Source organism: Heterodontus francisci, chromosome 31 (assembly GCF_036365525.1).
Source record: "Heterodontus francisci isolate sHetFra1 chromosome 31, sHetFra1.hap1, whole genome shotgun sequence".
NCBI classification, from domain to species: domain Eukaryota; kingdom Metazoa; phylum Chordata; class Chondrichthyes; order Heterodontiformes; family Heterodontidae; genus Heterodontus; species Heterodontus francisci.
The window spans coordinates 17,739,637-17,766,580 of record NC_090401.1 but is presented as its reverse complement, the minus strand read 5'-3'; the positions used below and the strand labels follow the sequence as shown (position 1 = coordinate 17,766,580).

At 44.2% G+C, this 26,944-nt stretch overlaps 1 protein-coding gene across 1 annotated transcript in view; it reads right to left on the bottom strand.

Annotated features, from left to right (window-relative positions):
* Window positions 1-25,227, bottom strand: part of map7d1a (MAP7 domain containing 1a) — a 72,816-nt gene extending 47,589 nt beyond the window's left edge. Inside the window, exons 1-5 of the mRNA XM_068011040.1 lie at window positions 25,224-25,227; window positions 24,753-24,821; window positions 16,021-16,184; window positions 14,601-14,715; window positions 1,469-1,579 (exon numbers count right to left, since the gene is read on the bottom strand). Coding sequence (XP_067867141.1) covers window positions 1,469-1,579; window positions 14,601-14,715; window positions 16,021-16,184; window positions 24,753-24,821; window positions 25,224-25,227 — 463 coding nt within the window. The remainder of the gene's footprint in view (window positions 1-1,468; window positions 1,580-14,600; window positions 14,716-16,020; window positions 16,185-24,752; window positions 24,822-25,223) is intronic.
* Between the last annotated feature and the right edge of the window lie 1,717 nt (window positions 25,228-26,944).

The following is a 26,944-nucleotide window of genomic DNA, read 5'->3' as shown; positions in this document are numbered from 1 at the left end:
CAGAGCACAATAGGCCAAGGCTAGTGCCAGCTCTCTGAATGGTCCATGGGGCACCAGCCAGCCCTGTCGTAGAGTGATATAACCAATATCTGCAGAGTGGCATGGGCAGTGTTTCTAGCACTGAACTGCAGGGGATTATAACCCCAGCTTTTGAATCTTTTGGCTCAATTTGCAGTTACCTTCAGAAACCAGTGACCTTTGAACACATTATGAAATGTTATGTAAAGATCTGAACAATTACCAGAAATTGGGCCCTTTAAGCAGTGGATTGTAAACAAGCCTCTGGGATCCTGTCAGTGTAATCCATCATACTCATTAACACTGGCTTGTATTGAAATTTCTATTTACAACATCCTATTCTTTCCTAATTTGAAAAGGGTATAACAATGCATTTGAGATTGAAGTCCACGCTGTTTTGCCCATGACCCTGAGGGAGATCCTGTTTGTGGATACTGTTGTACCCACCTTCGTCCTCCCAGCCCATGGTGACTGAGCAGAATCAGACTACCACAGAAAGCAACACCACAGAAAGGGACTGGTTGTGTTGGCCTCAGCAAGTGAACCCAGAACAATGCAGAACATTTTGGAAAATGTTCTTTTCCATTTCCACAGAAGCCACTTGCTTTTCGTCCAAGAAAAGCAAGTTTTCATTAAATGTTAGCACGTTGCCGACATGGCCCTGCCCGACACAGGGCCTCGCTCCACTTCAAACTGGCATTCCCCTCCCCGCTCACCCACAGAGAAACATGCAGCACAGATCATTTAGGATGAAATCATGAGCAGTAAAGGAAATGGTTGGGCTGGTGATGCGATCACTTTGCTGCAGCACCAACTCCTAACTGCACCCAGCACCACCATCACCGCCACCAGTACCAGCAATACAAGCTCCTAAATTAAGGTCACCTCCAGCAGCACCAACTCCCAATGCTTGGTGACAAAAACATGCACAACATCCATGAGTTTCATGTCACCACCTCTTCCCTTGCTCCAACCCCCACCAACGGGAGAGTCTCTGCTGCCTTGTGAAAGCTATTACACTTTAAGCCAACAGTGAGTCAGGAGCATTTCTGACCCAGTACACTATACAGCAGCACTGAGCCACTACAAGCAGAGGGAGGCACAGGGCTGTTAATTTTCATCAGGCTGCCACGTAAGGGACAGTAATCAAAGTCGTCTGTGGATCTGAATAGCAGCGTGACGTTCTGGCAAACATGCTCAGCAAAACATTCCTTAAAAGGGGCAGGGTGTCGTTTTGAAACATTTTTTTAAAAGCAGGCTAGGTGCTGTAAAACACCAAAAACCAGGCAACATGGCCCTTTAAATCACGACACCCTGTGTAATTTTTTTTTTGTAATCAGGAGTTTCAACGACTGTTCCAATCCAGAATAGTCGGAAAGTTAACAGCCCTGGAGAAGGCGCCTTGGAGTTTAATGGGGGTGGGAGAAAGGGACAATGAAAGATTCCATACTTCTGCTGGGGGAATTCCAGAGTGTGGCTGAGGACTTGGAGAGTCTTTTGTTTAAGATGGAATCCACATGTTTGGGCAGATTGACAGCCGATATAGAGCAGCCCTCTGACCCTGGAAGAGAATGGAGAGACAGACAGAAGAAAGAGAGAGAAATAAATACCTCTGAGGCTTCCTCAACTGAGCAACTCTGGGTCAGACTTCTGCTGGTCAGGGGGGTGGGGGGTAGTGCTAGGGTAGGAGAGGGGCTATATGGATGGGGGGATGGAAGGATTTGAAGATGGTGTCATTCATTTCAGGATATATCTGCAACTGCAGAACAAGAGAAGACCATTTGACCCATCAAATCCGCCCCTTCCTCAAACTCTACACAATCTACATCAGCAACTATTCAATCCCCCGAGAGCATATCTTGTAAAACAACTCCCCAACATCTCAATCAAAATCAAGCAAAGCACCATCCATCCCGACATTGCCACTATTCCACTGTCACCCTCCAGAGGCAACATTCTACAACCCCTTTTCACCCTACGATTACGGTTTTGTCCCATCATCCCAATCATTCCCAAAACTATAAACCCAACTTGATTCCTAACCGGACATGTGTACAAGTGATTTGGAAGGAATCAATCAACAGCATCAACTGCTTTTTCTGGCCCAGCCAACACTCCATGTATAAAACGTTCCTTCAGTCTTTAGTCTCAGTTATTCCTCTAGCTCTGAGCTTACAATCTCAGTCCCATGTAAAGTTTACATTCACATCACCTCTGGATCTCCACATGTTAAACACAGTCATTTCCTCTCTCAATCTTCTCTCTAGTGTGAGTCCCTTCTCATGAACTCTGAGGTCCACCCCTAGAATCATCCCATCAGTTTTTCTCTACTGCAGTTGGTATGGCTGACAGGCCGGGGCTAATCATCTCCTTATTAACACTTTCTACAATACTCTACACTCCAATACATCAACATCCTCGGACTGTAGGATGTCTAAACATGCATTTAATACTCCTAATGTGGCCTCAGTAATGGTCTATTTAAAAACTGGAATAGGAACAGGTTAGGCCCATCACTCCTAAAGTTCTTCATTGGCTGTAAAATGCTTTGGGATGTCCTGAGATCACAAAGATGCTACATAAATGCAAGTCTTTCTCTTTTTAAAAAAATAGGTTATGGTTGATCTGTATCTCATCTTCATTTACCTGCCTTTACTCCCTATTCCTTGATACCCTTACCCAACAAAAATCTCAGACTTGAAAATTCCCCATTGACAGCCTTTTTTTTTGGTGGGGGGTGAGGGGGGGGGGGGGGAAAGAGAGGTCCAGATTTCCACTACTGTTTGTGGGAAAAAGTACTTCCTGATTTCACTCCTGAACGGCCTGGCTCTAATTTTAAGATTGTGCATCAACTTGCAATCAATTGCCCTTGAGGTACATGCCAGAGTTGATTAAATTCATACTGGCGTGATGCTTTCATTGAATCAGTCAGTCAGAGCCAAACCCTTTTCCCTCTCCATTATTGTTGGTGATACTAATAGGACAAGTCTTTGCAGTCCTCTGCAAGTCTGAAACAAGTCACTCGCTGCAAAATTATCCAATTCACCACCTTGCCTGCCAAGCCTTGTTGGTATTACGTCAATCACTCACCTTGGTGCCCTTTCTCAACACTGTGCTGACACTAGGATTAGTGTAAAGTGTAACACAGAAGGGTAAAGTATTGGCGCTCATAGGTCTGTCACCAACACTAGTTAAGCAAGCAATAAATGTGTTGAATAAAGAATAGAATAGTGTATCATAATATTGATATGTACTGGCTTCTCTGAGCTGTTGTCCTATAACAATTCACTAAGTAAACTATGTTACAATACTGTAGAATCCTAGAATGTTACATTCCGGAATGGGGCATTTGAATAGTCCGGCCCAATGGTTTTCTCTGCACAAGCCACCTAATCCCTGTTCTCCTGCCCATTCCCCGCAGCTTTTAATATTGCAAGGTTACTTTGAGTAAGATGAAAAAATTGTAAATTTTATAATGAATCATCCAGCTGCAATTCTCAATACAACAAGGATATTTCTACTGTTACAAATAAAGGAGCTTCAGACAGCAGCTTGATCCTGGTAACTCTCCTTCCCTTCCCCCGAAGGCACTTACTTTTACTCGGTACACTTTGAGGCAGAAACCCACTACCCATTCTTCATTTGTGTTCCAAGGCTAGGAGTGTTGGTGGCCTAATCAAGTCCACCTCGGTCCTGTCAACACCTCATGTCCAAACACGTACACTCCCATTGGGAGACAGGAATTAAACACTGGGATCAGTCAGTCCCCATTCTCGTGTTGGGGCACTGAGGCCAAATCCAGGCTTCCTGATTCTAATATAGCACAGAATGGGGGCTTGTGGGGGTGGGGTGTGGACAGACAGCACAGACAGGGGAGAAATGCTTCTTTAAATGGTTCAGTTCTGCACTGGGCAGTGCACTCACCCTCTGAGGCATCGGTTTCTTTTTCTTCTTTATTTGCAAAAGTGACTAGAAATATTCTTGTATTGAGGATTGTAGCAACGTGATTCACTGTAAAATTATATTTTTAGCTTGCAAATTCTCACTATCTACAGCATCATGACCAAGCTTATTCAGCTTTACTGGTACCAATTGTTACAGGGAGAAATACACGTGTTCTAATTAGCAACAGAATACAAGTCGTCACAGAGGTTTCTTAGGTGCTCAATGTGCAGGATTTTCACAGTAAAATCTGAACTATAAAATATCATTCACACTCTAAACTGCGGAGACTTGAGCACAATATCCAGGCTGATATTGCAGTGCAGAAGTGAGGGAGTGCTGCAATGTCGGATGTGACATCTTCCAGATGAGACGTTAAATCGAGGCTCTGTATGCTCTCTCATGTAAAAGATTCAGTGGCACTATTTCAAAGCAGAGTAGGTGAGTTCTCCCCAGTGTCCTGGTTAATATTTATCTTGCTGTGCGCAATTTGCCAGGTTTCCTATTTTACAACAGTGACATCACTTCAAAAAGTGCTTCGCTCAATGTAAAGCAATTTGGGATGTCTTGAGGTTGTGAAAGGTGCTTTATAAATGGAAAGTTTTTTTTGTACATTGAAAAAAGTGCAAAATATTCTTTTCACCACTCCCCTCCCGCTCCCTTCTGGGAACAGTTGGAACAGTTTCCATTACTGGTGCTGCCACTTTACAACACTTCTAGTGGGTTCACAGTTTTATCCACGATAGAGGGTTGTGGAAGCTGCCACTTCTCCCCGGGGGTGATTACCAATCAGGATGATCAGTCTGCTTGAGCTCTCTCAGCATCCTTTGGGCACAGTTTCTCCAATAAGCTACACTGGATTACCCATACTAGCATCATTCAATGGAACAAGTGCTTCATCTAATCTAGCACAGGTATGTTACATCACTGGGTATGTATAAAGTTATACCATTGGTTTGACTCACACTGGACGCTATTCTTTCTTCTGTCTCCCCTTCCCCCTTCAACCAATGTAAGTTTACTCAGGCCTTACCCTGGTAAAGAGGACAGCTAGGGTAACTGGCCCCACAAGCCTCCAACAATAGCCACAAGCCTCTATCAATGTCATGCTATAATCAACCACCAGGTGATGCCCGAGAGAAGCCCCATAGCTACTGCCCAAGAGGAGAGCCACTGAACCAGTTCATACTGCTTCCACTTTAGCAATGCATCCCAAGCTTGAAACCTTCTTTCTGCAGGTCTTCCATTCACAAATTATTTGTTACATCTTCTCATGCCCAGTGGGATGATGGTTGGAGAATAGTTCCAAGGCCTCTCGACAAGTTGGGTCTTTTTGGATTCATACTTACAACTGTAGTAGATGGGGATGATACAACAAAAGCTTCTGATTGGCTGAGATTCCAGAATTACACCATTTGCACACAGGTATACCACCATGTGTTGTCCTACAGCCAATGAGGGAGGGAAAGGTAAAGCTGCAGAGATTCCACACCCTCTGTGGTCAAAACAAATCCAAAATGGAACAATAAACCAGCTTCAGGCACATCAATGGCAGCAGAGCCCACTTCAGCACAGAGTCTCACCTTGTGCCAGATCTCATCCTGATAGATAGGGCAAGAGGACCTCAGCAAATTGGGCACCCCAAATACATGACCAGGTTAGCAGTACCTGGACATCCTGGATCTCTGTTAAAAGGGCACCAGTTCTTCAAGGATTGAAGAGAACATTCCAACATACCGTTGTGTGTTCCTGGAAACCTATTTTGGAGAGATGGATGGACCGGTAAAATGGGTAGACAATATAAATGAAATGGTACAATTTTATAGAGGGTGCAGGAATAGAGACCAGGGGCAGGTTCACATTTATAAATCTTTGAAGGTAGCAGGCCAAGTTGAGAAGGCTGTTAATAAAACGTGTGGGATCCTGGGCTTCATAAATATAGGAATACAGTACAAAAATCAAGAAGTTGTAAATCACTAGTTAGCCCTCAGCTGGAGGATTGTGTTCAATTCTGGGCACCACACTTTAGGAATGATATCAAGGCCTTGGAGAAGGTGCAGAACAAATTTATCAGAATGATACCAGGGAGAAGGAACTTCAATTATATGGAGAGACAAGGGAATCTGGAATTGTTCTTATTAAAGCAGAGAAGATTAAGGGCAGATTTAAATAGATGTGTTCAAAATTATCACAGACTAGAATTATACAGCACAGGAGGCCATTCATCCCATCAAGTCTACTTCAACATATTAACATTGAAAGGGGGGAAGTGTTAGATGTTTTCGCGGGCTTAAAAGTGGATAAATCCCCAGGCCCAGATGAGATGTATCCCAGGCTGTTATGTGAGGCAAGGGAGGTGATAGCAGGGGCTCTGACGCACATTTTCAGATCCTCTCTGGCCACGGAAGAGGTGCCAGAGGACTGGAGGATAGCGAATGTGGTACCATTATTCAAGAAGGGTAGCAGGGATAGACCAGGTAATTACAGGCCGGTGAGTCTAATATCAGTGGTTGGGAAACTATTGGAAAAAATTCTGAGGGACAGGATTAATTTCCACTTGGAGAGGCAGGGAACAATCAGGGATAGTCAGCACGGCTTTGTCGGGGGAGATCCTGTCTAACTAACTTGATTGAATTTTGAGAGCCGGTGACTAGATGTGTAGATGAGGGTAAAGCAGTTGATGTAGTCTACATGTACTTCAGTAAGGCTTTTGATAAGGTCCCGCATGGGAGATTGGTTAAGAAGGTGAGAGCCCATGGGATTCAGGGCAATTTGGCAAATTGGATCCAAAATTGGCTTAGTGGCAGAAAACAGAGGGTAATGGTCAAACGTTGTTTTTGCGAGTGGAAGCCTGCAACCAGTGGTGTACCACAGGGATCAGTGCTGGGACCCTAGCTGTTTGTAGTATACGTTAATGATTTAGACCTGAATATACAAGGTATTTATTTATTTTTATTTAGAGATACAGCACTGAAACAGGCCCTTCGGGCCACTGAGTCTGTGCCGACCATCAACCACCCATTTATATTAATCCTACACTAATCCCATATTCCTACCACATCCCCACCTTCCCCTACCTCCTACCTATACTAGGGGCAATTTATAACGGCCAATTTACCTATCAACCTGCAAGTCTTTGGCTGTGGGAGGAAACTGGAGCACCCGGCGAAAACCCACGTGGTCACAGGGAGAACTTGCAAACTCCACACAGGCAGTACCCAGAACCGAACCCGGGTCGCTGGAGTTGTGAGGCTGCGGTGCTAACCACTGCACCACTGTGCTGCCCAATGATAAGTTCACAGATGACACAAAAATTGGTGGTGTTGTAAATAGTGAGGAGGGAAGCCTTAGATTACAGGACGATATAGATGGGCTGGTAAGATGGACGGAGCTGTGGCAAAAGAAATGTAATCCTGAGAAGTGTGAGGTGATGCATTTTGGGAGGACTAACAAGGCAAGGGAATATACAATGGATGGTAGGACCCTAGGAAGTACAGAGGATCAGAGGGACCTTGGTGTACTTCTCCATAGATCATTGAAGGCAGCAGCACAGGTAGATAAGGTGGTTAGGAAGGCATATGGGATATTTGCCTTTATTAGCCAAGGCATAGAATATAAGAGCAGGGAGGTTATGATGGAGCTGTACAAAACGCTAGTTAGGCCACAGCTGGAGTATTGTGTACAGTTCTGGGCACCGCACTATAGGAAGGATGTGATTGCACTGGAGAGGGTGTAGAGGAGATTCACCAGGATGCTGCCTGGACAGGAGCATTTCAGCTATGAAGAGAGACTGAAAAGGCTAAGGTTGTTTTCCTTAGAACAGAGAAGGATGAGAGGGGACATGATTGAGGTGTCCAAAATTATGAGGGGCATTGATAGGTTAGATAGGAAGAGACATTTTCCCTTAGTGCAGGGGTCAATAACCAGGGGGCATAGATTTAAGGTAAAGGGCAGGAGGTTTGGAGGGGATTTGAGGAAAATATTTTTCACTCAGAGGGTGGTTGGAATCTGGAATACACTGCCTGAAGGGGTGGTAGAGGGTAGGAACCCTCAACATTTAAGAAGTATTTAGGTGAGCACTTGAAACGCCATAGCATACAAGGCTACAGGCCAAGTGCTGGAAAATGGGACTAGAATAGTTAGGTGCTTGATGGCCGGCACAGACACGATGGGCCGAAGGGCCTGTTTCTGTGCTGTATAACTCTATGACTCTATGTCTATGTTGGCTCTTTCAATGAACAATCCAGTTAATCCCACTGTTTGCCTATATCTCTGCAATTGTTTTCCCTTCAAGTATTTATCCAATTCTCTTTCAAAGACCAACCTATCAGGCAGTCCACTTCTTAATCACTTGTTGCATAAAAAAGATTTCCCTCATGTCATTTCTGGTACTTTTGCCAATCACCTTAAATCTGTGCCCTTGGGTTAGTGATCCTTTAGCCACTGGAAACAGTTCATCCTTAATTACTTTATCTAAACGTTTGATGATTTTAAGCACATCTATCAAATCTCCTCTTAACCTTTGCTGCTCTAAGGGGAACAACCTCAGCTTCACCACTCCATCCATGTGACTGTAATCCCTCATCCCTGGATAATTAGATGATTAAATGTTTTCAATGGTTTGTACCTCTACAGATTTTATGAATATAAAAGATAGTATCTGCTACCTTTATTGCAGCATCAAGCATGACTTCTTAATTGAAAGGGATGTAATCTTAAGTGAATTCATCATTTATTCTTATACATACTTGGAGGATGCAACAATAACCTTGACTAGGATGTGTTAGTTGTGTGTTATAGTGATCTGAAGGTTTGTATTATTTAATTTGTCTTTGATCCAGCATGTTGTGTGTTAAAGATGGCAAGAATCTGTGCAGCTGCCTCATGGTATCATCAGATATGATCCCAATAGGTAAGGCTCTCACCGCCAGCACACAGTTAAATAGACCCCCTGTTATGTGTAATGAACCAGAGGTGCCAATTGCTATACAACACTGAAGAATTTTGATAAGAGTAAATAAGGTGAAACTGTTTCTGGCTGCAGGGTCAGTAACCAGAGGAAACAAATTTAAGATAACCGCCAAAAGAACCAGCGGGGAGATGAGGATTTTTTTTTTTTTAAACCGAGCATATTATTGTGATCTGGAATGCACTTCCTAAAAAGGGGGTGGAAGTAGATTCAATAGTAACCTTTATAGGATTAATAGCTTGAATTTCCTTGAAAAGGAAAAATACACAGGGCTCTTAGGAAACAGCAGGGGGATGGGAGTAATTGGATACCTCTTTCAAAAAGCCAGAAAAGGCATTATGTACAGTTTTGGTCTCCTCATCTAAGGAAGGATTTTCTTGCCATAGAGAGAGTGCAAAGGAGATTCACCCGACTAATCCCTGGGATGGCAGGATTGTTTTATGAGGAGAGAATGCAGAAACTGGGCCTGTATTCTCTAGAGTTTCGAAGAATGAGAGGTGATCTCATTGAAATGTACAACATTCTTACAGGGTGTGACAGGGCAGATGTGGATAGTGTCATGCAAGTGTTTGTTTTTCCTCTGATTAAAAACTAAAGGGGGCTCTATGTGTCATTAAGACTGAGAGAAGTTTTAATATTCTCTGGGAACAGTGTGCAAGCTACAAGCCTGTTCCTCAGCAACAGCAAGAAAGATGTGGTCACATGCCATATTGCATCAGTTTGACTGTGTGTAAACACTGGCTAGAACCAGTTTCATCCAGCAGACCAGCGAAGCATGCTCTCCTTGAAGGAATGATTTGTCTGTCTCTCTCTCAGCAGAAAATCTGCATTGGCCTACAGGCTGTGTTTCATCTAAAGAGGAAAAGACCCCTGGAAAGGAATCTTTGCATTGTTGGAAGTAGCAAATTCCTTTTTACTTCCAGTCCAGGCACTCCTGCCTCAGGAGTGACTTTCTGTTGTCTTTTGTGTTTCTGGGAGTTCTGGAATTCTCAGTAAAGGTTCTACTGATAGATGGCTAATTCAAAATCTAAATAGACCTGTTGTCATACACCTAGTTGAAAGATCTGTGTGGCGCCTATTGCAGCCGAAGTACCTTGAATGTCTTTCCATTATAGACTGTTCATCAAACTCACCAAGAGACGTCGAGTGGCATCTGATTAATTGACTCTGGGACACCTCAATGATCTGGGAAAGTAACTAACCAGGACTTACAACCCAGCTATTTATTTATTCCTAAAAAAACAGCTCTAATTTAAAACATAATTTTTAAAACCGGTTAACTGTTGATTTTTGAACATATGTGTGTATGCATGAGGGTTGAGGAAGAATAAGAAGTTATAAAGTCTTTTGAGACATAGATTTATCTCAGTATTGTTTAAGATTTAGTTTATAAATAAATTGTTAATTTGTTGTTGTTTAAAAGATACCTGGTTTGGTATGGTTTATTCTGGGGGTTAATGAAGTGTTTAATTTGGCTAATTTCCAGTAGGTGGGAAACTTTAACAATATGCTGTGATCTGTGGAGTAGTGGGACTGAATTGACAGTGCATTGCTCCCACCTCGGTGGTAACAATAGGATGTTTCATCTGGCTAGTGAGTCTAGAACCAGGGATTTCTTTACTCAGAGGGTGGTGAATCTGTGGAATTGTCTGCCCGAGGACTGCGGAAGCTCAATCATTGAGCATGTTCAAGAATGAAACCGATAGATTTCTGAATACTACCGACATAAGGGATATGGGGATAGTGGGAGAAAATGGTGTAGAGGTAGATGATCTGTCATGATCTGTTTGAATGGCAGAGCAGGCTCAATGGGCTGAATGGCCTGCTCCTGCTACTATTTCCTATGATCCTATGACGGGCAGACTGTTCTCCTTTTGCACTTTAAGATTCTATGATTCTGAGAAAAGACAAATCACAAGAAGAAGAGCTGGAGCTAGGATGCCTAGCGCCGGTGTGTACTCACACAGTATGAGGAAGAAAATGGAATTTCTCCATCTGTTACTGCATACAAGGAATAGTGAGAATGGGTCTCAGAGAGCAGCAGCGATTGATGGAGATCAGAGAAGGGTCAAAACAACTCGGTGAAGTTGCAACAAATTCGCAGTAAAGCACAAGCAGACTGCTTACTGTTGGAGTATTTCATAATCTCCAAGGACCAGGTTCTTCCAAGGATTTGAAAATGATGAACACATGGAGAAATCCCAGCATTTGTCTCCAATGTGGAGATTTTGAAGAATGAAATCTCTCTTCAACCGAGCTGGAGTTTATTCGAGTCATATGCTGGCAATTTTTGCAGTTTCTCTTGATCAATCATTGTAATTTACAAAGAACTACACAGATTACATAGAATATAAAGCACAGAAAATTGGCCATTTGGTCTGAGCATGCCAGGATTTATGGTCCACTCGAGCCTTTCCTCACCTTACTTTATCAGCATAACCTTCTACTCCCATCTACTCCATACGCTTACCTAACTTGCCCTTAAATTCATCTGTACTATTCTCCTAACCACTCCCTATGGTAGCGAGTTCCACATTCTCACCATTCTCTGGGCAAAGAGGTTTCTGCTGAATTCACTATTGGATTTCTTGGTAACTACCTTATATTGATGGCCTCTAGGTATTGCTCTTCCCCACAAGTGGAAACATTCTCTGTGTCTGCTGTATCAAAACCTTCCATAATTTTAAAGATCTCTATTATATCACCCCTCAGCCTTCTCTTTTCAAGAGAAAAGGGGCCCAGCCTGTTCATCCTTTCCTGATAAATATGTGCTCTCATTTCTGGTATCATCCTTTGAAATCTTTTTTGCACCCTCTCCAGTGCTTCGATATCCTTTTTATATGGTGACCAGAGCTGCACACAGTACTCTAAGTGTGGTCTAGCTAAGGATCCACGCAAGTTCAGCAAGTTCAGTTTGATCCTTCTGGAGATAAACCCTCGTGCTTGGTTTGATTTTTTATACATTATTAATCAGTGTTGCTACTTTTACTGATTTCTGTGTTTGTACTCCCAGATCCCTTTGCTCCTCTACTCTATTTAGATTCTTAATTTTCAAGTAATATGCAATCTCATTTTTTTTTAACCAAAATGTAATACCTCACACTCACCCGTGTTGGAGTTAACTTGCCAATTGTATACCCATTCTGCGAGTTTATTAAAATAAAAGCAAAATACTCCAGATGCTGGAAATCTGAAATAAAAACAAAATGCTGAAAATACTCAGAAGGTCAGGCAGCATCTGTAGAGAAACAGAGTTAACGTTTCAGGTCTGTGGCCTTTCATCAGAACTGACACTGTTCTGATGAAAGATCACAGACCTGAAACGTTAACTCTGCTTCTCTCCACAGATGCTGCCAGACCTGTTGAGTATTTCCAGCACTTTCTGTTTTTACTGCAAGTCTATTAATGTCTGCTTGAAATTTGTCCCAAGCCTCCTCAGTACTGAATATCCCCCTGCCCTCCTTATTTGGGGTCATCCGCAAATTAAGAAATTGTGTTTTTGATTCCAAAATCTAAGTTGTTGATATAAATTGTGAACAACAGTGGTCCCAGCACTGATCCCATTTTCCACCTTTACCCCGATTCTTTGCTTTTAGTCTTGCAGCCAGCAAGCTATCCATTCTGCTACTTGTCCCCTGGCCTCACATGTTCTGACTTTATTCATTAGTCTCTTATGTGGCACCTTATCGAAGGTCTTTTGGAAATCTAGATAATTACATCTACTGCATTACCCTTGTCTCCTCTCTTCAAACAATTCAATGAGGTCTGTCAAGCTAGGCATTCCCTTTTGAAATTCTTAAGGGGAAGATTTGCAGAATCCCCACTTACCAGGGTTTCTGTTGATCTTCCACACTTGATTGGGAGGAAACTCTCAATGATTGAAATTTACAGCACAGCAAGAGGCCATTTGGACTGTCGCACAGACCTGATGAAGGACAAAGTCTCAACTCTGTAGTGTGTTCACCATCCATCGCAAAGTGTGGTGCTCCTGACATGCAAGTGACAGACCAACAGCAGCTCCAGCAGCCCAAAGGTAGGCCTTCAGGAAGCACTGTGGGTCATCATCATCAGCAGCAGAATTGTTAATCACCATAATCTATAACCTCAGGCCCTGACTTTTCACTCACTCCTCCAGCACCATCAAACCAGGAAACCAACCCTGGTTCAAAGTAGATGTTGAGGGTTGTGCCAGGAGCAGCACCAGGCAAATCTTAGAATGAGGTCTGAACTTAGTGAAGCTACATCACAGGACTACCTACATACTAAATATCAAAACAGCAGGCTATTGATAGAGCTTAGCAGTCCCATAATCAATGGAATAGCACAAATATTTCAAGTCCTACCACATCTGGTCAAGAAAGGTGCTGGACAATCAGGCAACTAACAGGAGGAGTAGGCTCCAATGGACATCCTGATCCTTAACCAGCAGATAGTACAAGAGACGAAGCTGAAGTGTTTGCAAGTGTGTTCAACCAAAAGTGTTGAGTGGATGATCCTCTATCTGAGGTCCCTATCACAGATACCAGTGCCTAGCAAATTCAGTTCACATTAAGACATTAAGCAGCTGCTGAGCGGAGTGGGAGTGGACACTGTCAAGTCTACGGGCCCCGCCAACTTCCCAGGTGTGGTACTGACGACCTGTGCAGCAGAGGTAGCTGCTTCCCTTCATAATCTCATTAAAGAGTAAGGAGATAGGACTATCCAAGTCATTAACCTTATTGAGTGGGAGGGAGAGAGAGTGGGTTAAAAAAATTGTACATCTCCATATAAAGCAAACTGTGGCACTGAAATTCATTGATATTTTTACAAAAATGTCATGGGGGTTCTGGATGACACACAGGGCAGGCAGGTGGACTCATGGGTGCACAGTCCCACCTTTCTATTTTTGCAAACTGGGTTGGAACTCAACCCAGCCCAAAGGAATGAAAGTCTTGCCCTTTCTGTCAGCTGTGCGAGTCACAGTGGGCTTGTTTCAATTCTTGAGTTAAGGCACAGTATGGGGGCAAAGCAAGAGAGGGAACTTTACCCAATATCAAGCTTGTGTTATAACATGTGAATGTTGGCTGGAGTGCAACGACTATTTGCATCAGTGGCCAAGTTTATTGCCACCACATCCTTCAAACTCTGTCCCTACAAATCCTCTCTCCACCTGCAGAAACCTCTTTTAAACTGACTGTGTCTCCAGTCACCTCCCATCTCTCCATCCCTGCTACTTTTGTAAAGCACCATGATAGGTTTTAAAAGGCGACATGTAAATATTAAAGACAGTAGTTATAGTCACAGAGAACATGGCTGTACTCTTTCAAACCTTGCGTGATATGGCACTGGGTACAGAAGAAAACCAGGAATGTGTTCCGTTCCTCGCCACTGAGGCCCCTCAACCAGATGAGCACAAACAAACAAGAACCTCCATTCTTTTACTGACCCAAACAACGTACAGCCCTGAGAATCAAATTGTCTGCAGCAGCCTGCTATCCACACACACACACACAAACTTCTCAACCCTGCACTGCTACAATAAAGAAATAAACACACCTGAATCAGTTCACAAAACACAAGTCAAAGTGTGGTTGCTGGGATTTAATACCATGCCAGTAAAGGTTATTTAAAGCAAATATCATGAGTTAACCATGCAATACCAGTGGATATAACTTTCCATTAAATGACTCACTCTCTTTATGTGCACTCAGGGTATGGGGGAGGGCTCCAGTCCATGACCACCTCTGCTGACGGATCTCAGCCCAGGTTTTCTTGGTCGACCGCTGTACCACAGCTTCGTATCGCTCCTGTGGAAATGCACGAGAGGAGGGTGAGAGAAAAGACTGGAGGGCAGCTCCCAAGAAGCCAAAAGGTCACCCACTCAGTTAACATTCAGAGGTTGCATAACTTTCTTCTTCATTAAAGCAAAACGGTTGGGATTTATTTGAATGAAAAAAACCTAACTGTAAAGGCAAATTACAGAGGGTTGCATTTGTGCTTAGGATGTGGGTAATACTGGCAAGACTGTATTTATTCCCCATCGCTGGTTAAACTGAGAGCTTTAAGAACCAAACACATATAGTGAGAGACTGGACTCACATGTAGATCAGACCAGTTAAGGGTGGCAGGCTCTTTACCCTGAAGGACACTGCAGTCTTTTTGGTCTTTTTCTTGTGCCAAGCCACAAGTTATCACATTTATTAAATTTAGTTTCAGAACTTGCCCTGATGGAATCTGAACCCACAACCTCGGAGTTGTTGGTCCAGTACCAGAACCAGCTTCCAGACTCTCTTTTGAGTCATTCTGTACAGAGTAGGAAAGATTTGGAATCCTTAAAAGCAGTTATCTAAAAGCTTGGTTTTCCCCAGATTTTATCCTCTGGTATTCAACTAATTGTAAGGACAAATTCAACATTATTGTTGGCACAGGGAATGTATGTATGGAGCAAAGTTGGCAACTGCCATCTAAGTAATCATCTATCATTGCCATCTGGAGCCCTGCAATATGAAATTGGTCTTCAACGATAGTGCAGAACAGGACGTCAATAGAAAAAGAAATGTGTAAAACAGTGCAGATCCGCTCACTGCCCTGTTACGCTGTAGCCAAAGACCAATTTCACCCTCCAGGATATTAGTTGCCATAGCAACCAGTTGCAAAGTCACATGAATAGAGGACAGCAAATGGTTTGGTGTCATCTCGTTAAAATATGGCTTTCTCAATGTGATGCTCATTGTCATAGTACTACTTGGAAGACGTGATCTGCTCTAGTTAAAGCCGAGTTGCAAATCTCAAAGGTTTTACTGTGCAGTAGATTATTCTAATTGGGCCTATTCAAAAAGGCCTCAGAACAGGGTTCTTGTTTCTTCACATGCTGGACTCACTGATTTTGCTACAAGCAATGTTGCATCCCCTCTTAAAGGAAATTGATGAGGTAACTGTCTAGTGACCAGGCCAAGAACCATTAAGTCTCTCATCATATTTGAGTCCGAATATCAGTGAAGGCTGCAATTCAAACCTAAGTTTCAGGCTCTCTCTCGGGAAAGATGCTACATCTGGAACTGCCAGCCTTCCAACAATGCTAATTCCTGCAGTAAAGCTGAAATGATATGCACCTTATTTTTCTGAAGCTTCAGTCGCTGCCGTTCCTCTAGTACAGCTCGTCGCTTCTCTATTTTCAGCCTTTGTTCTTCTAACCTTCTCCTCCGATCTTCCATCTGCTTCTCTCGGAGCATTTTTGCCTTTTCTTCCCTTTCCAGCCATATTGATTTCTTAGCAGCTGAGAGGGAAAAAAAGAGAAAAGGGAGCAATAGAGAAAGATAGGAAGAAAGAGAGTGGGGAGAAAGGAAGAGAGGAGACAGAAAAGATAGAGAAGAGTGAAAAAGAGGGTTAGAGAAAGGAGAAAAAGAGGAAAATAAAAGTGGAGAAGGAAAGATGCAAGATGGGGAGAACCGAGGGAGAAGGAAGAGCGAGGGTGGAGGAAGAGAGGAGAGGAAGAAAGAGAGGTGGAGAGATACAAAGAAAAAAGAGAAGGAATGAAAAGAGAGAAGGAAGGAGCAGGGGTAAAGTCAAAGAGAGAGCAGAAGAAATAAAACAAAGATGAACTACAAGAATGTAATATTTGTGAACCACATGAAATTAGCCAGAGACCATTTCCTTCCCTCCCTCTATCTGGTTCAGTAAGTGGGCATCCCACAGATTACAGGGTGTGAGGGGGATGGATTTGCAGCAAAGGAAGTGAAACCATCATTTATCACCAATGGACTGAATCAATGTTTTGCTTATAGCTGCAGATGTCATTGGTTGAAAGTTGCTGGAATCCTGGGTAAGGTGGTGAGGTGGGATTGTGCAGATACAAACTCCACTGCGGTCACCTGTGTTTATAAGTGCCTTGGTGCCTCATAATAAAGATTCCTAATCTCATTTCTTTTGAAGAAACAAAGAAGAGGGTAGGAGAAACAAAAAAATGCTCAGTGTGGCGAATGTGCATTCCCCATGGAGAGATCAATGGATTTGCGGGGGTAGGAGGGAGGGAGAACCAAGGAACTCAAATCAAGGCTGCTTCACTCAGCTTCAGCAGCATTGGATCTAAAGCAGCATTGGTAAATGCCCTGCATTACGCCATCCTCTAGATCGTGCTATATGGGGCAGGAGGAGGGGGGACATGAGGGGTGGGGGGGGGGCAGTGCGGGGAGATCAAATATTGCATACACTCACTCCCTCATACAATGGGCTTTGGAGATACATTCAGACTATGAGGTCCGTGTACTCACATCACATTAGGTAGATACCATCACAGGGCAGGAATCATTGGAAGCCTAGTACAATCAGGGAGGGGTAGAAACCATCCGGGGGATGGGGAGAGCAGGTACCATCTCAGGTACCTCACCAACAAATTTTAAACAAGGAAATAAGTCACCACACATTTAGGGGAAGATAAACATCTCACAGCTACACCAACTCCGTGCCATTCTCAATGCAGCTCAGGTTGGATGGGAAATGAAGTTCACTCACTAAACTGAACATAACTGTGAACTTTATATTCTCCAGTTTGGGCACCAGAAACAATATTTAATAAGGAGACTCGACCACAATAATAATAACACAAACAGACAGTATGCACAATAAACAGATACTCCATCCTCTGTGAATTGCAGAACACACATGAGGGGAGTGGGAGGTGGGGCGGGGAGAGACAGTGGACTCAAAGTTTCTTTTTCTTCCCTCTACTAACTTATCCAACTGACCATTGTTCATATGCAAATCTAGACAGTAAGTGTTGCTAAGCTTTCCACAATGGGAAGCATCATGGTAAGAATTAATACATTATATGCGTATATAGCCACTACAAAGAATACACAGACTGAAACAGTTCAAGTGTGAGCCCACCATCTGCTCAAGGGTAACTCACAATGAGCAATAAGTGCCAGCCTTACCAATGATGCCCACATACTAAACTATACCAACTAGGAAGGTCCTAACTTCAATCCTGATCTGTGTTGAGTGAGCCCACAGCTCTGGCCTGCAGTGAGCTGCTACAACTGGAACTCAGGAGAGATAAAGGAAACACGGCCAAGGCTCCCTCAGCTGATGGCTGTCCATGGAAATTAGATCGATTTCTTTTATAAAATAACATACTGGGATTCAGTGTAGTGTAGCATGTTTAGGAGGAACAGGACCTATTGTTCTCAAAGTCTTCCTCATGTGGACTAATTGATAGAGATTGATCAATATCATTTTATCGTGTGATTACCAGATTGGTGGAACGCGGGCTAGATGGACCTTGCTCTTTTATCCTCTAGCAATTCCTGCGTTCCTACGTATGTGAATACCCAGTGAGGGTAGAATCAGGCTCAGCTGTGATGCCCTTCATCACCAAGACTGGTACTAAAGCGAGGTAGCTGCCCACAGAAGTAGCACTTCAGTTGTAGGGTCTTGATAAGCCCCCATCAGGAGCACGGCACTTGTTTCTGGGCATCACACCTCAGCAAAGATATACTGACCTTGGAGGGGATACAGCATAGATTCTCCAGAATTATACCAGGACATAAAGGGTTAAATTAGGAGTTGGGATTGCATAAATATGGTTTTTATTCCCTTGAGTTTAGAATGATGAGCTGTGATCTAATTAGCACCTTTAAAATGATAAATGATCTGACAGAAAGGTAAACTATTTTGGTGGAATCTAGAGTAAGGGGACATAAAATTAGCACAAGGCCAGTTAGGAGTGAAATCAGGAAATACCTTTTCCACACAGGAGCAGTGGAGATCTGCACTGTGTTCCATCAAAGGGATATGGATGCTGGGGATCAGCTGGAGCTTTCAAGACAGATAGTAGCTTTTTTGTTGGGTAAGGGTAATAAGCGATATGAAGCCAAGGCTGGTAAATGGATCTGAGATACAGATCAGCCGTGATCTCATTCAATAGTGTAAAAGGTGCAGGGGCAAAAGGAGAAGAAAGTTGGCCAAAGTAATTGATGGGATGGTGGGATGAGTTGGCAACTGAGAAGGCCTTCTACGAGACTGGACTCTCCTTCCTGGTGAAACTCTCTCTCATTGTGTAAATGGAGCTGTCCCACTGTCAGCAGGCTGAAAACCTGAAGTCAGCTATGAGGAGGAAATGAAAGAATTGGCATTTTGAAAGGACCTTGTGTTCTCAGGGCATATCAAACTGCTTCACAAGCAATGAGTTACTTCTCAAGTATTGTCAGTTGTGTTTAATTGGGGTGTAACTGAATGATTCAACTCCTTGTTCAAATGAAAATGAAAAGATTAATTTCAGATTCTTACGCCTGTCCAATAATCAAAAGAGCTCTTAGAATCAGATACCGATAGGAAACAATGTCACGTTTCTTTCAAACATTCAGAAATGGCAGGCCAGCTTTAATTAACTGGGTAATTGGCTGAGAGAATCTCTTTGATAATGAACTGGGTAAGAGTTGCCCTGAGGGAGTGATTCTTACTGAAGATACTGTGGTTTAGGGGGAGATTAATGTAATTAAATCACTTGCTTAGTCCAAAAACTGCAACGATCCAATTAGGTTTAAAGGAGTTTGCTCCTGATAGATTAACCAATGCATGGAAGTCAACTTTTCTCTATATGTGCCATCCCTGTGGTCCAATAGGTTATCGATTGTCTCCTTAACCATCTAATCTGATATTTCAGTGGAGGACTGAGAAAACACTGCACACCAAAAATGCTGTCTTTTGGATAAGACATTACACAGAGACATGATCTGCCGTCTCATTTGGGCATAAAAGATCCCACGACCATATTTTCTCCAATTAAATCTTGGGGAGACTGAAGCCACTGTCTTTGGTCCCCACCACAAACTCTGTTCCCTTGCCACTATTTGCATTTCTAGCAACTGTCTGAACCTGAACCAGACTGTTCGCAAACTTGGTGTTGTGTCTGATCCCAAGACGACCATAGATCCACACCATCACCAAGACTCCTTCCTTCCACCTCCGTAACATTGCCCACCTCAGCTCATCTGCTGCTGAAACCCACAACGATGCTTTTGCTACCTCGAGACTTGACTATTCCAATGCAATCCTAGCCAGCCTCCCACATTCTACCCTCCATAAACTTGAGATCATCCAAAACTCTGCAGCCGGTATTCTAACTGACATCAAATCCCATTCACCCATCACCCCTGTGCTCTCTGACCTGCATTGGCTCCCGGTCAATCATGCCTTGATTCTAAAGATCTCACCCTTATTTTCAAATTCATTAATGGCCTTACCACTCCCTGTAATCACCTCCAGCCCCACAACCCTCCAAGATATCTGTGCTCCGCCCATTCTGGCCTCTTGATCATCCCCAATTTTAATCACTCCACCATTGCTGGCTGTACATTCGGCTGCCAAGTTCCTCATCTCTGGAATTCCCTCCCTAAACATCTTCGCCTCTCTACCTCTCTTTACTACTTTAAAATGCTCCTTAAAAACCTACTTCTTTGACCAAGCCTTTGCTCATCTGCCCTAATATCTCCTTATGTGACTCAGTGTCAAATCTTCTTTGATAACACTCCTGTGAAGTGCCTTGGGGCATTTTGCTATATTGAAAGCGGTATACAAATACAAGTTGCTGTTGTACGCTCATTGCTGAGCACTCCCAGCGTGTGTTAGGTACAGAGTAAAGCTCTGTCTGCACTTCCCCATTCTAACACTCCCAGGTCAAGTACAGCATGCATTAAATATAGGGTAAAGCCACTCTACACAGTCCCATCAATCACTCACAAGGCACATACAGCACATGCAGAATAATGTAAAGCTCTCTGCTTGTTGTCATTAGCCTGCTAAGTGGTCCCCACTATCGCGAATTGGGTGTCCTCTGCAGTGCCCCACCAATGGGGTTGTCACCACACCCAACACCCTATTACTCCAGCTGTGATATTTGTACTTCCCACAGGGCCTTTCTGAACAAGGTCACGACTACAGAGTCAGATAACGTGTTAGTTTGCAACTGTATCACCTCATTTTTGGGCCTGGCATTTAATGTTGCCCTTGAGATGGTGGTGGCAGGCCTTCTTCTTGAACCACTGCAGTCTGCTTGGCGAAGCTGCTTCTACAATGCTATTAAGTAGGGAGCTCCAGAAGTTTGATCCAGTGAAGATGGAATGGTAATAGATATCCAAGTCAGGTTGGTGTGTGATTTGGAGGGAAACTTGGAGGTTGTGTTCCCATGCATCTGCTGCCCTTGTTCTTCTAGGTGGTAGAGGCTGCGAGTTTAGAAAGTGCTGTTGAAGGAGCCTTGGTGATTTGCTGCAGTGCCTCCAGGAGATGATACACACTGCTGCCACTGTGCGGCTGTGATGGAGGGAGTGAGTGTTTAAGATGTGATGGAGTGCTGATCATGTAGACTGTTTTTTTTCTGGATATTGTCAAGTTTCTTGAGTGCTGTTGAAGCTGCACCCATCCAGGCAAGTGGAGGGTATTGCAGCACACTCCTGACTTGTGCCTTGTAGGCAGTGCAAAGGGTTTGGGGAGTCACTTGCCACAGAATACCCAGCGTCTGGCCTGCTCTTGTAACCATGCATTTTTCTGTATGTTCCAGTTGAATTTCTGGTTAATGGCAACCCCCAGGATGGTGGTGAATTCGCCAATGGTAATGCTATTGAATGTCAAAGGGAAGTGGTTAAGCTCTCTCTTGTTGGAGATAGTCACTGCCTTGCACTTGTGTGGCATGAATGTTACCTGCCACTTGCCCAAGCTTGGTTGTTGTGCAAGTCTTGCTGCATGAGGGTGTGGATGCTTCATTATTACCTTACGTTACTGTGCTGTATTCAAGGGACTTTGTGAACCGCCCCTCATACTGGCAGGAAAGTGAGAACAGGATGTAGGTTGTCTAAAGGACAATGCCTCACATTGGGTTCTGATGAAAGGTCATTGAAACATTAATGCTGTTTTTCTCTCTCCACAGATGCTGCCTGACCTGAGTATTTCCACCATTTTCTGTTTTTATTTCAGATTTCTTATGGCATCTGCGGTATTTTGATTTTGTTTTGCCTCAGACTGTATTATTCAGTTAGCTAGCTCTCCTCAGCTCCCGCCACAATCTTCAATACTTGTCAATCAAACCTCCGGTTTCACGATTTTCCTGCAATGCAGGGAATTGTCATCTTTGCTGGCAATGTGTTCCATGCAATGATACGGTGCCATTCATTCAATCTGCTGGATATGTTGGGTGGTAATCTTTGTGACTGCTGTAAGGGTATGGCTCAAACTAGGGTTAACATAATGAGAAGTTCTGTTAAGTATAATCAGCGAAGAACTTTAAAAGACTTATTCAACTCTGCTGCTCATAATGGCCAACATTGGGCTTCTTGGAAGTTACTTCATATTTATAAAAAAAAAGGACAATTTTTTTTATAGTTCCTGTGTCCTAATGGTGTGGCTCAGCCTCATTCAGTCAAGGAAACCAAGTTAAAAATTCATGAAGCGCAGCCTGCTGTTTTTGAAACTGATAAAATATTCAATGTTAATGAATCTTGCCAAGAAATCTAGTGCTGGATTTTAACTCAAGTGGTTAGAAGGCAAAATTATTGCAATCCCTCCGGGTCCCTTCATCCCCTTGTTAAGCTTTAAGCCTTACATCTGCTCCTTCGCTAGGTCTGACGCTTCCTCGTCCTCAGTGCTCCAGATCAACACTTTGAGGATCAAATGTTCTCTGGTTGGCTCCCCATCACTACCCTTCACAGGCTTGAAATCTTTCCATGGCCTCATTGTGCCCAGCTGGGAAATCTCTTCCCTCCCAGCTCCATCAGACTCGGGTTAATGCCATTCTCCAATCCCTCACTGGAGACCCATCTTTTAATTATTATGGCCCATCTGTTGGAATTTTGTTTCACTTGGCCTGACTACCTCCTTTCCTTCCCTCAACAAACCTCTCCCTTGAATTGTGCTTCAACCTTTCCCCACCTCCCCCCAGATTCCTTCACTTGATTTCCTTCTGGCATAATATGTTGGTTAGTTGTTGTCCAATAACAGTAAAATGGTCACACTGACGGAGATAGGGATGGTCTCCTAAGGTTAAGTTGAGACACTCCACTGGAATGTGAAGAAACACACGGAGACATGATCGAGCCCAACAAAGAATTGGCAAGTTGGTTTAATGCGATTGCCAACCTGGCACCCATTCTAGGAATGACAATTGGTTCGTTATCTGCAGCCATGGTTACATGGACACACCTTGATGTTTAATTGATACTCACTGAAAGTCTTTAAGCAGCAGTGACAATATTGCTTTATTAAGACGTTTCCAGGAAATTACATTTATCTGTGTACTTCCAAACCTACTCAACCTTCACTGGGAGCCAGAAAAGGAAAGGTTATCACAAGTACTATCGTTCAATTTATATATATATATATATATATATATATATATATATATATATATATAGAGCCTCTCGGATCGAACTTTCCCCTCCATTCCATATACAATTGCAGGATGGAGCTCATAATTCCTCCCTTCCTCCAAACATCCCCAGCCCTCCCTTCCCCCATTCTTCTTCAATACATGAGCTATCTGCAGCTTTTACACTCTTGGAGCGAGAGATGAATTATATTCTGGCCACGTTTACGCAATATTATAGCCGTGACACCTAACTGCGTCAGGTTTGGAGGTGGGGAGAGCATATAAATCGGGCCTGCCACCTTACCACCTCCACCCAAATTAAGCCTAGGGTGGGAAGGCCTGTGTATGGCCTTCCCGCCCCATCGCCAATTGGGGCCCTTAAGTAAGCAATTAATGCCCAATTAAGGGCCTCATCTCGCCGCCGGAATTAGCCCAGTGGGGAGCACGCCAAGCAAACCCATGCTTGCTGTCTTGGTCGGTGGTTGGTTGTCGGGGTTGGGGGGGGGGGGGGGGGGGTGGGTCCCTTGTTAAAAGGCATTTAGTGCAGAGAGCCACCCCCCTGCCCTTCCTCCTGACCCCGTACACTCCCCTTCCCAGCAACTCCCACCCTGCAAAACCCCTCCCCACTTAGACTTATCAATGGCCTGGGTCCAGGCCTCAGGTGAGTGCTCTACCGGCAGCAGCCACCACCTCTGTTGTGGCGCTGCTCAGTTAAACAGTTAAACAGCTCCCAGCCTCTGACTGGCCAGCAGCTCTCAGCAGGCAGGACTTTCGCTGCCAGGGTCCTTGATCCCGGGAAGGCCCGCTGCTGCCCTCTTAAGTGCCTAATTGATTCGGGTGGGCCTTCCCCAGAGAAGGCAACGCTGGTGCTTTTGCCACTGGTCAAGACCCCTATCACCAAGACAAAATCCTGGCCGACATCTTGTGAACAATTACCATTAGCATCCTTTTAACTTTTACGCTTGTTACTTTGAAATTTTGCTGAAATAGCACACTCCCATTATGACGTCATTAGTGCTGTTTCTAGACTGAAGTAGAAATGAGACAATAAAGAGCGGCACAGTGGCGCAGTGGTTAGCACCGCAGCCTCACAGCTCCTGGGACCCGGGTTCGATTCTGGGTACTGCCTGTGCGGAGTTTGCAAGTTCTCCCTGTGACCGTGTGGGTTTTCGCCGGGTGCTCTGGTTTCCTCCCACAGCCAAAGACTTGCAGGTGGTAAGTAAATTGGTCATTGTAAATTGCCCCTAGTGTAGGTAGGTGGTAGGGAATATGGGATTACTGTAGGGTTAGTATAAATGGGTGGTTGCTGGTCAGCACAGACTCAGTAGGCTGAAGGGCCTGTTTCAGTGCTGTATCTCTAAATAAAATAAAATAAAGTGTTGGCTTTCAGTGGTCTCAATGCGGAGATCATCCCCGTCCCATAAAATGTCACCATACCTCAAACAGTCCAGAACAAACATAGCAGGTTAGAATAATACTAATTCTTACCGAGATTTTTTGCCCGTTCCTCTCTGCGCTGTCTAGCCAGCCGCTGCCTCTCCTCAGCTTTCAGCCCATCTAGGAGCAGAACAAGAGAGAAGAGTTAACATAATAATTTGCACTGATGGAGTGTCTTCAATGCAGTAAGCAAGCATTGCAAGGTGGCTCACGGTGGGGAGATGAGTGGGCGGGGGAAGGGTGGGTGCAGGGGGGCAAGGGAAGAGATGGGAGATAAGAACTGCTAGAAAAAAAACCACAGTCCATCTAGTTCACCTTCTACCATCCTGGTACTTGCATAATACAACAATAATGCAATTGTTGACCAACCCTACCAATCAAACTCTATCAAATAGTCTACAAAAGACCCAGACATGGGGTGAGGAATACTCCAGTGGTGGAGGGCTTTGGAAAGCTCAGGTCCAAAGCTACCTTTTTCCTCCCAAACACGCTACATTTACCACACGTTATGTCTCAATTTACGCATACGCTATATCGCAAAATGTTTCAAGCAGACTTTGAGTTTCTTAGCAAGAATCCACTCGCATAAATTCCAGTGATATGAAGTCATCTTCGGGAACAAGATTTTTTGTAGGCAACAGTCAGCTCCTATTTCCACTGAAGTTGTCAAATTCAGTTCCTTTCAATGCAAATCAAATATTTTAGCTGTACACATTCTGCACAATTGGAATCTGGAAGCAAAGATTGGCTTCCAAGTATAATGAGTCTAGACTGACAATTGTAACTCCTTCCACCTGGTGAAAACAGGCACAACAGGAGTTAAAACCTGGTACTTTCTGCCATTTGGTTACTGCCGATAACTGCTTTAATGCAGGGCGACTGACGTGTCTGCCAAACTCAGGCAAAAATCCTATAAATATATGCATCTCAGGGTCCCATCCGACAGGCCAGGACACAGTCAACGAGCTCAGTAGATTCAATGTGGACATTGCAGCACTTCAGGAGACTCGCCTCCCCGCGAGTGGCTCTCTAGCAGAGCAAGACTACACCTTCTTCTGGCAGGGCAGGGATCCTGAAGAACCAAGACAGCATGGAGTGGGCTTCGCCATCAGAAACTCCTTGCTCAGCATGATAGAGCCTCCCTCAAATGGCTCGGAACGCATACTGTCCATCCGACTGCTCACCACCTCTGGTCCAGTACACCTACTCAGCATCTATGCTCCACCACTCTGCTCCCCACCTGAAGCTAAAGACCAGTTCTATGAACAACTCCATAACATCATTAGCAGCATCCCCAACACCGAACACCTATTCCTGCTGGGGGACTTTAATGCCAGAGTTGGGGCCGACCATGACTCATGGCCCTCCTGCCTTGGTCGCTATGGCGTTGGAAGGATGAATGAGAATGGGCAGAGACTGCTTGAGTTGTGTACCTATCATAACCTCTGCATCACCAACTCGTTCTTTCACACTAAACCCTGTCACCAGGTTTCATGGAGGCACCCAAGATCACGTCGTTGGCACCAGCTAGACCTCATTGTCACAAGGCGAGCCGCCTTAAACAGTGTTCAAATCACACGCAGCTTCCACAGTGCGGACTGCGACACCGACCACTCCCTGGTGTGCAGCAAGGTTAGACTCAGACCAAAGAAGTTGCATCATTCCAAGCAGAAGGGCCACCCGCGCATCAACACGAGCAGAATTTCTCACCCACAGCTGTTACAAAAATTTCTAAATTCACTTGTAACAGCCCTTCAAAACACTCCCACAGGGGATGCTGAGACCAAGTGGGCCCACATCAGAGACGCCATCTATGAGTCAGCTTTGACCACCTACGGCAAAAGTGCGAAGAGAAATGCAGACTGGTTTCAATCTCATAATGAAGAGCTGGAACCTGTCATAGCCGCTAAGCGCATTGCACTGTTGAACTACAAGAAAGCCCCCAGCGATTTAACATCCGCAGCACTTAAAGCAGCCAGAAGTACTGCACAAAGAACAGCTAGGCGTTGCGCAAACGACTACTGGCAACACCTATGCAGTCATATTCAGCTGGCCTCCGACACCGGAAACATCAGAGGAATGTATGATGGCATGAAGAGAGCTCTTGGGCCAACCATCAAGAAGATCGCCCCCCTCAAATCTAAATCGGGGGACATAATCACTGACCAACGCAAACAGACGGACCGCTGGGTTGAGCACTACCTAGAACTGTACTCCAGGGAGAATGCTGTCACTGAGACTGC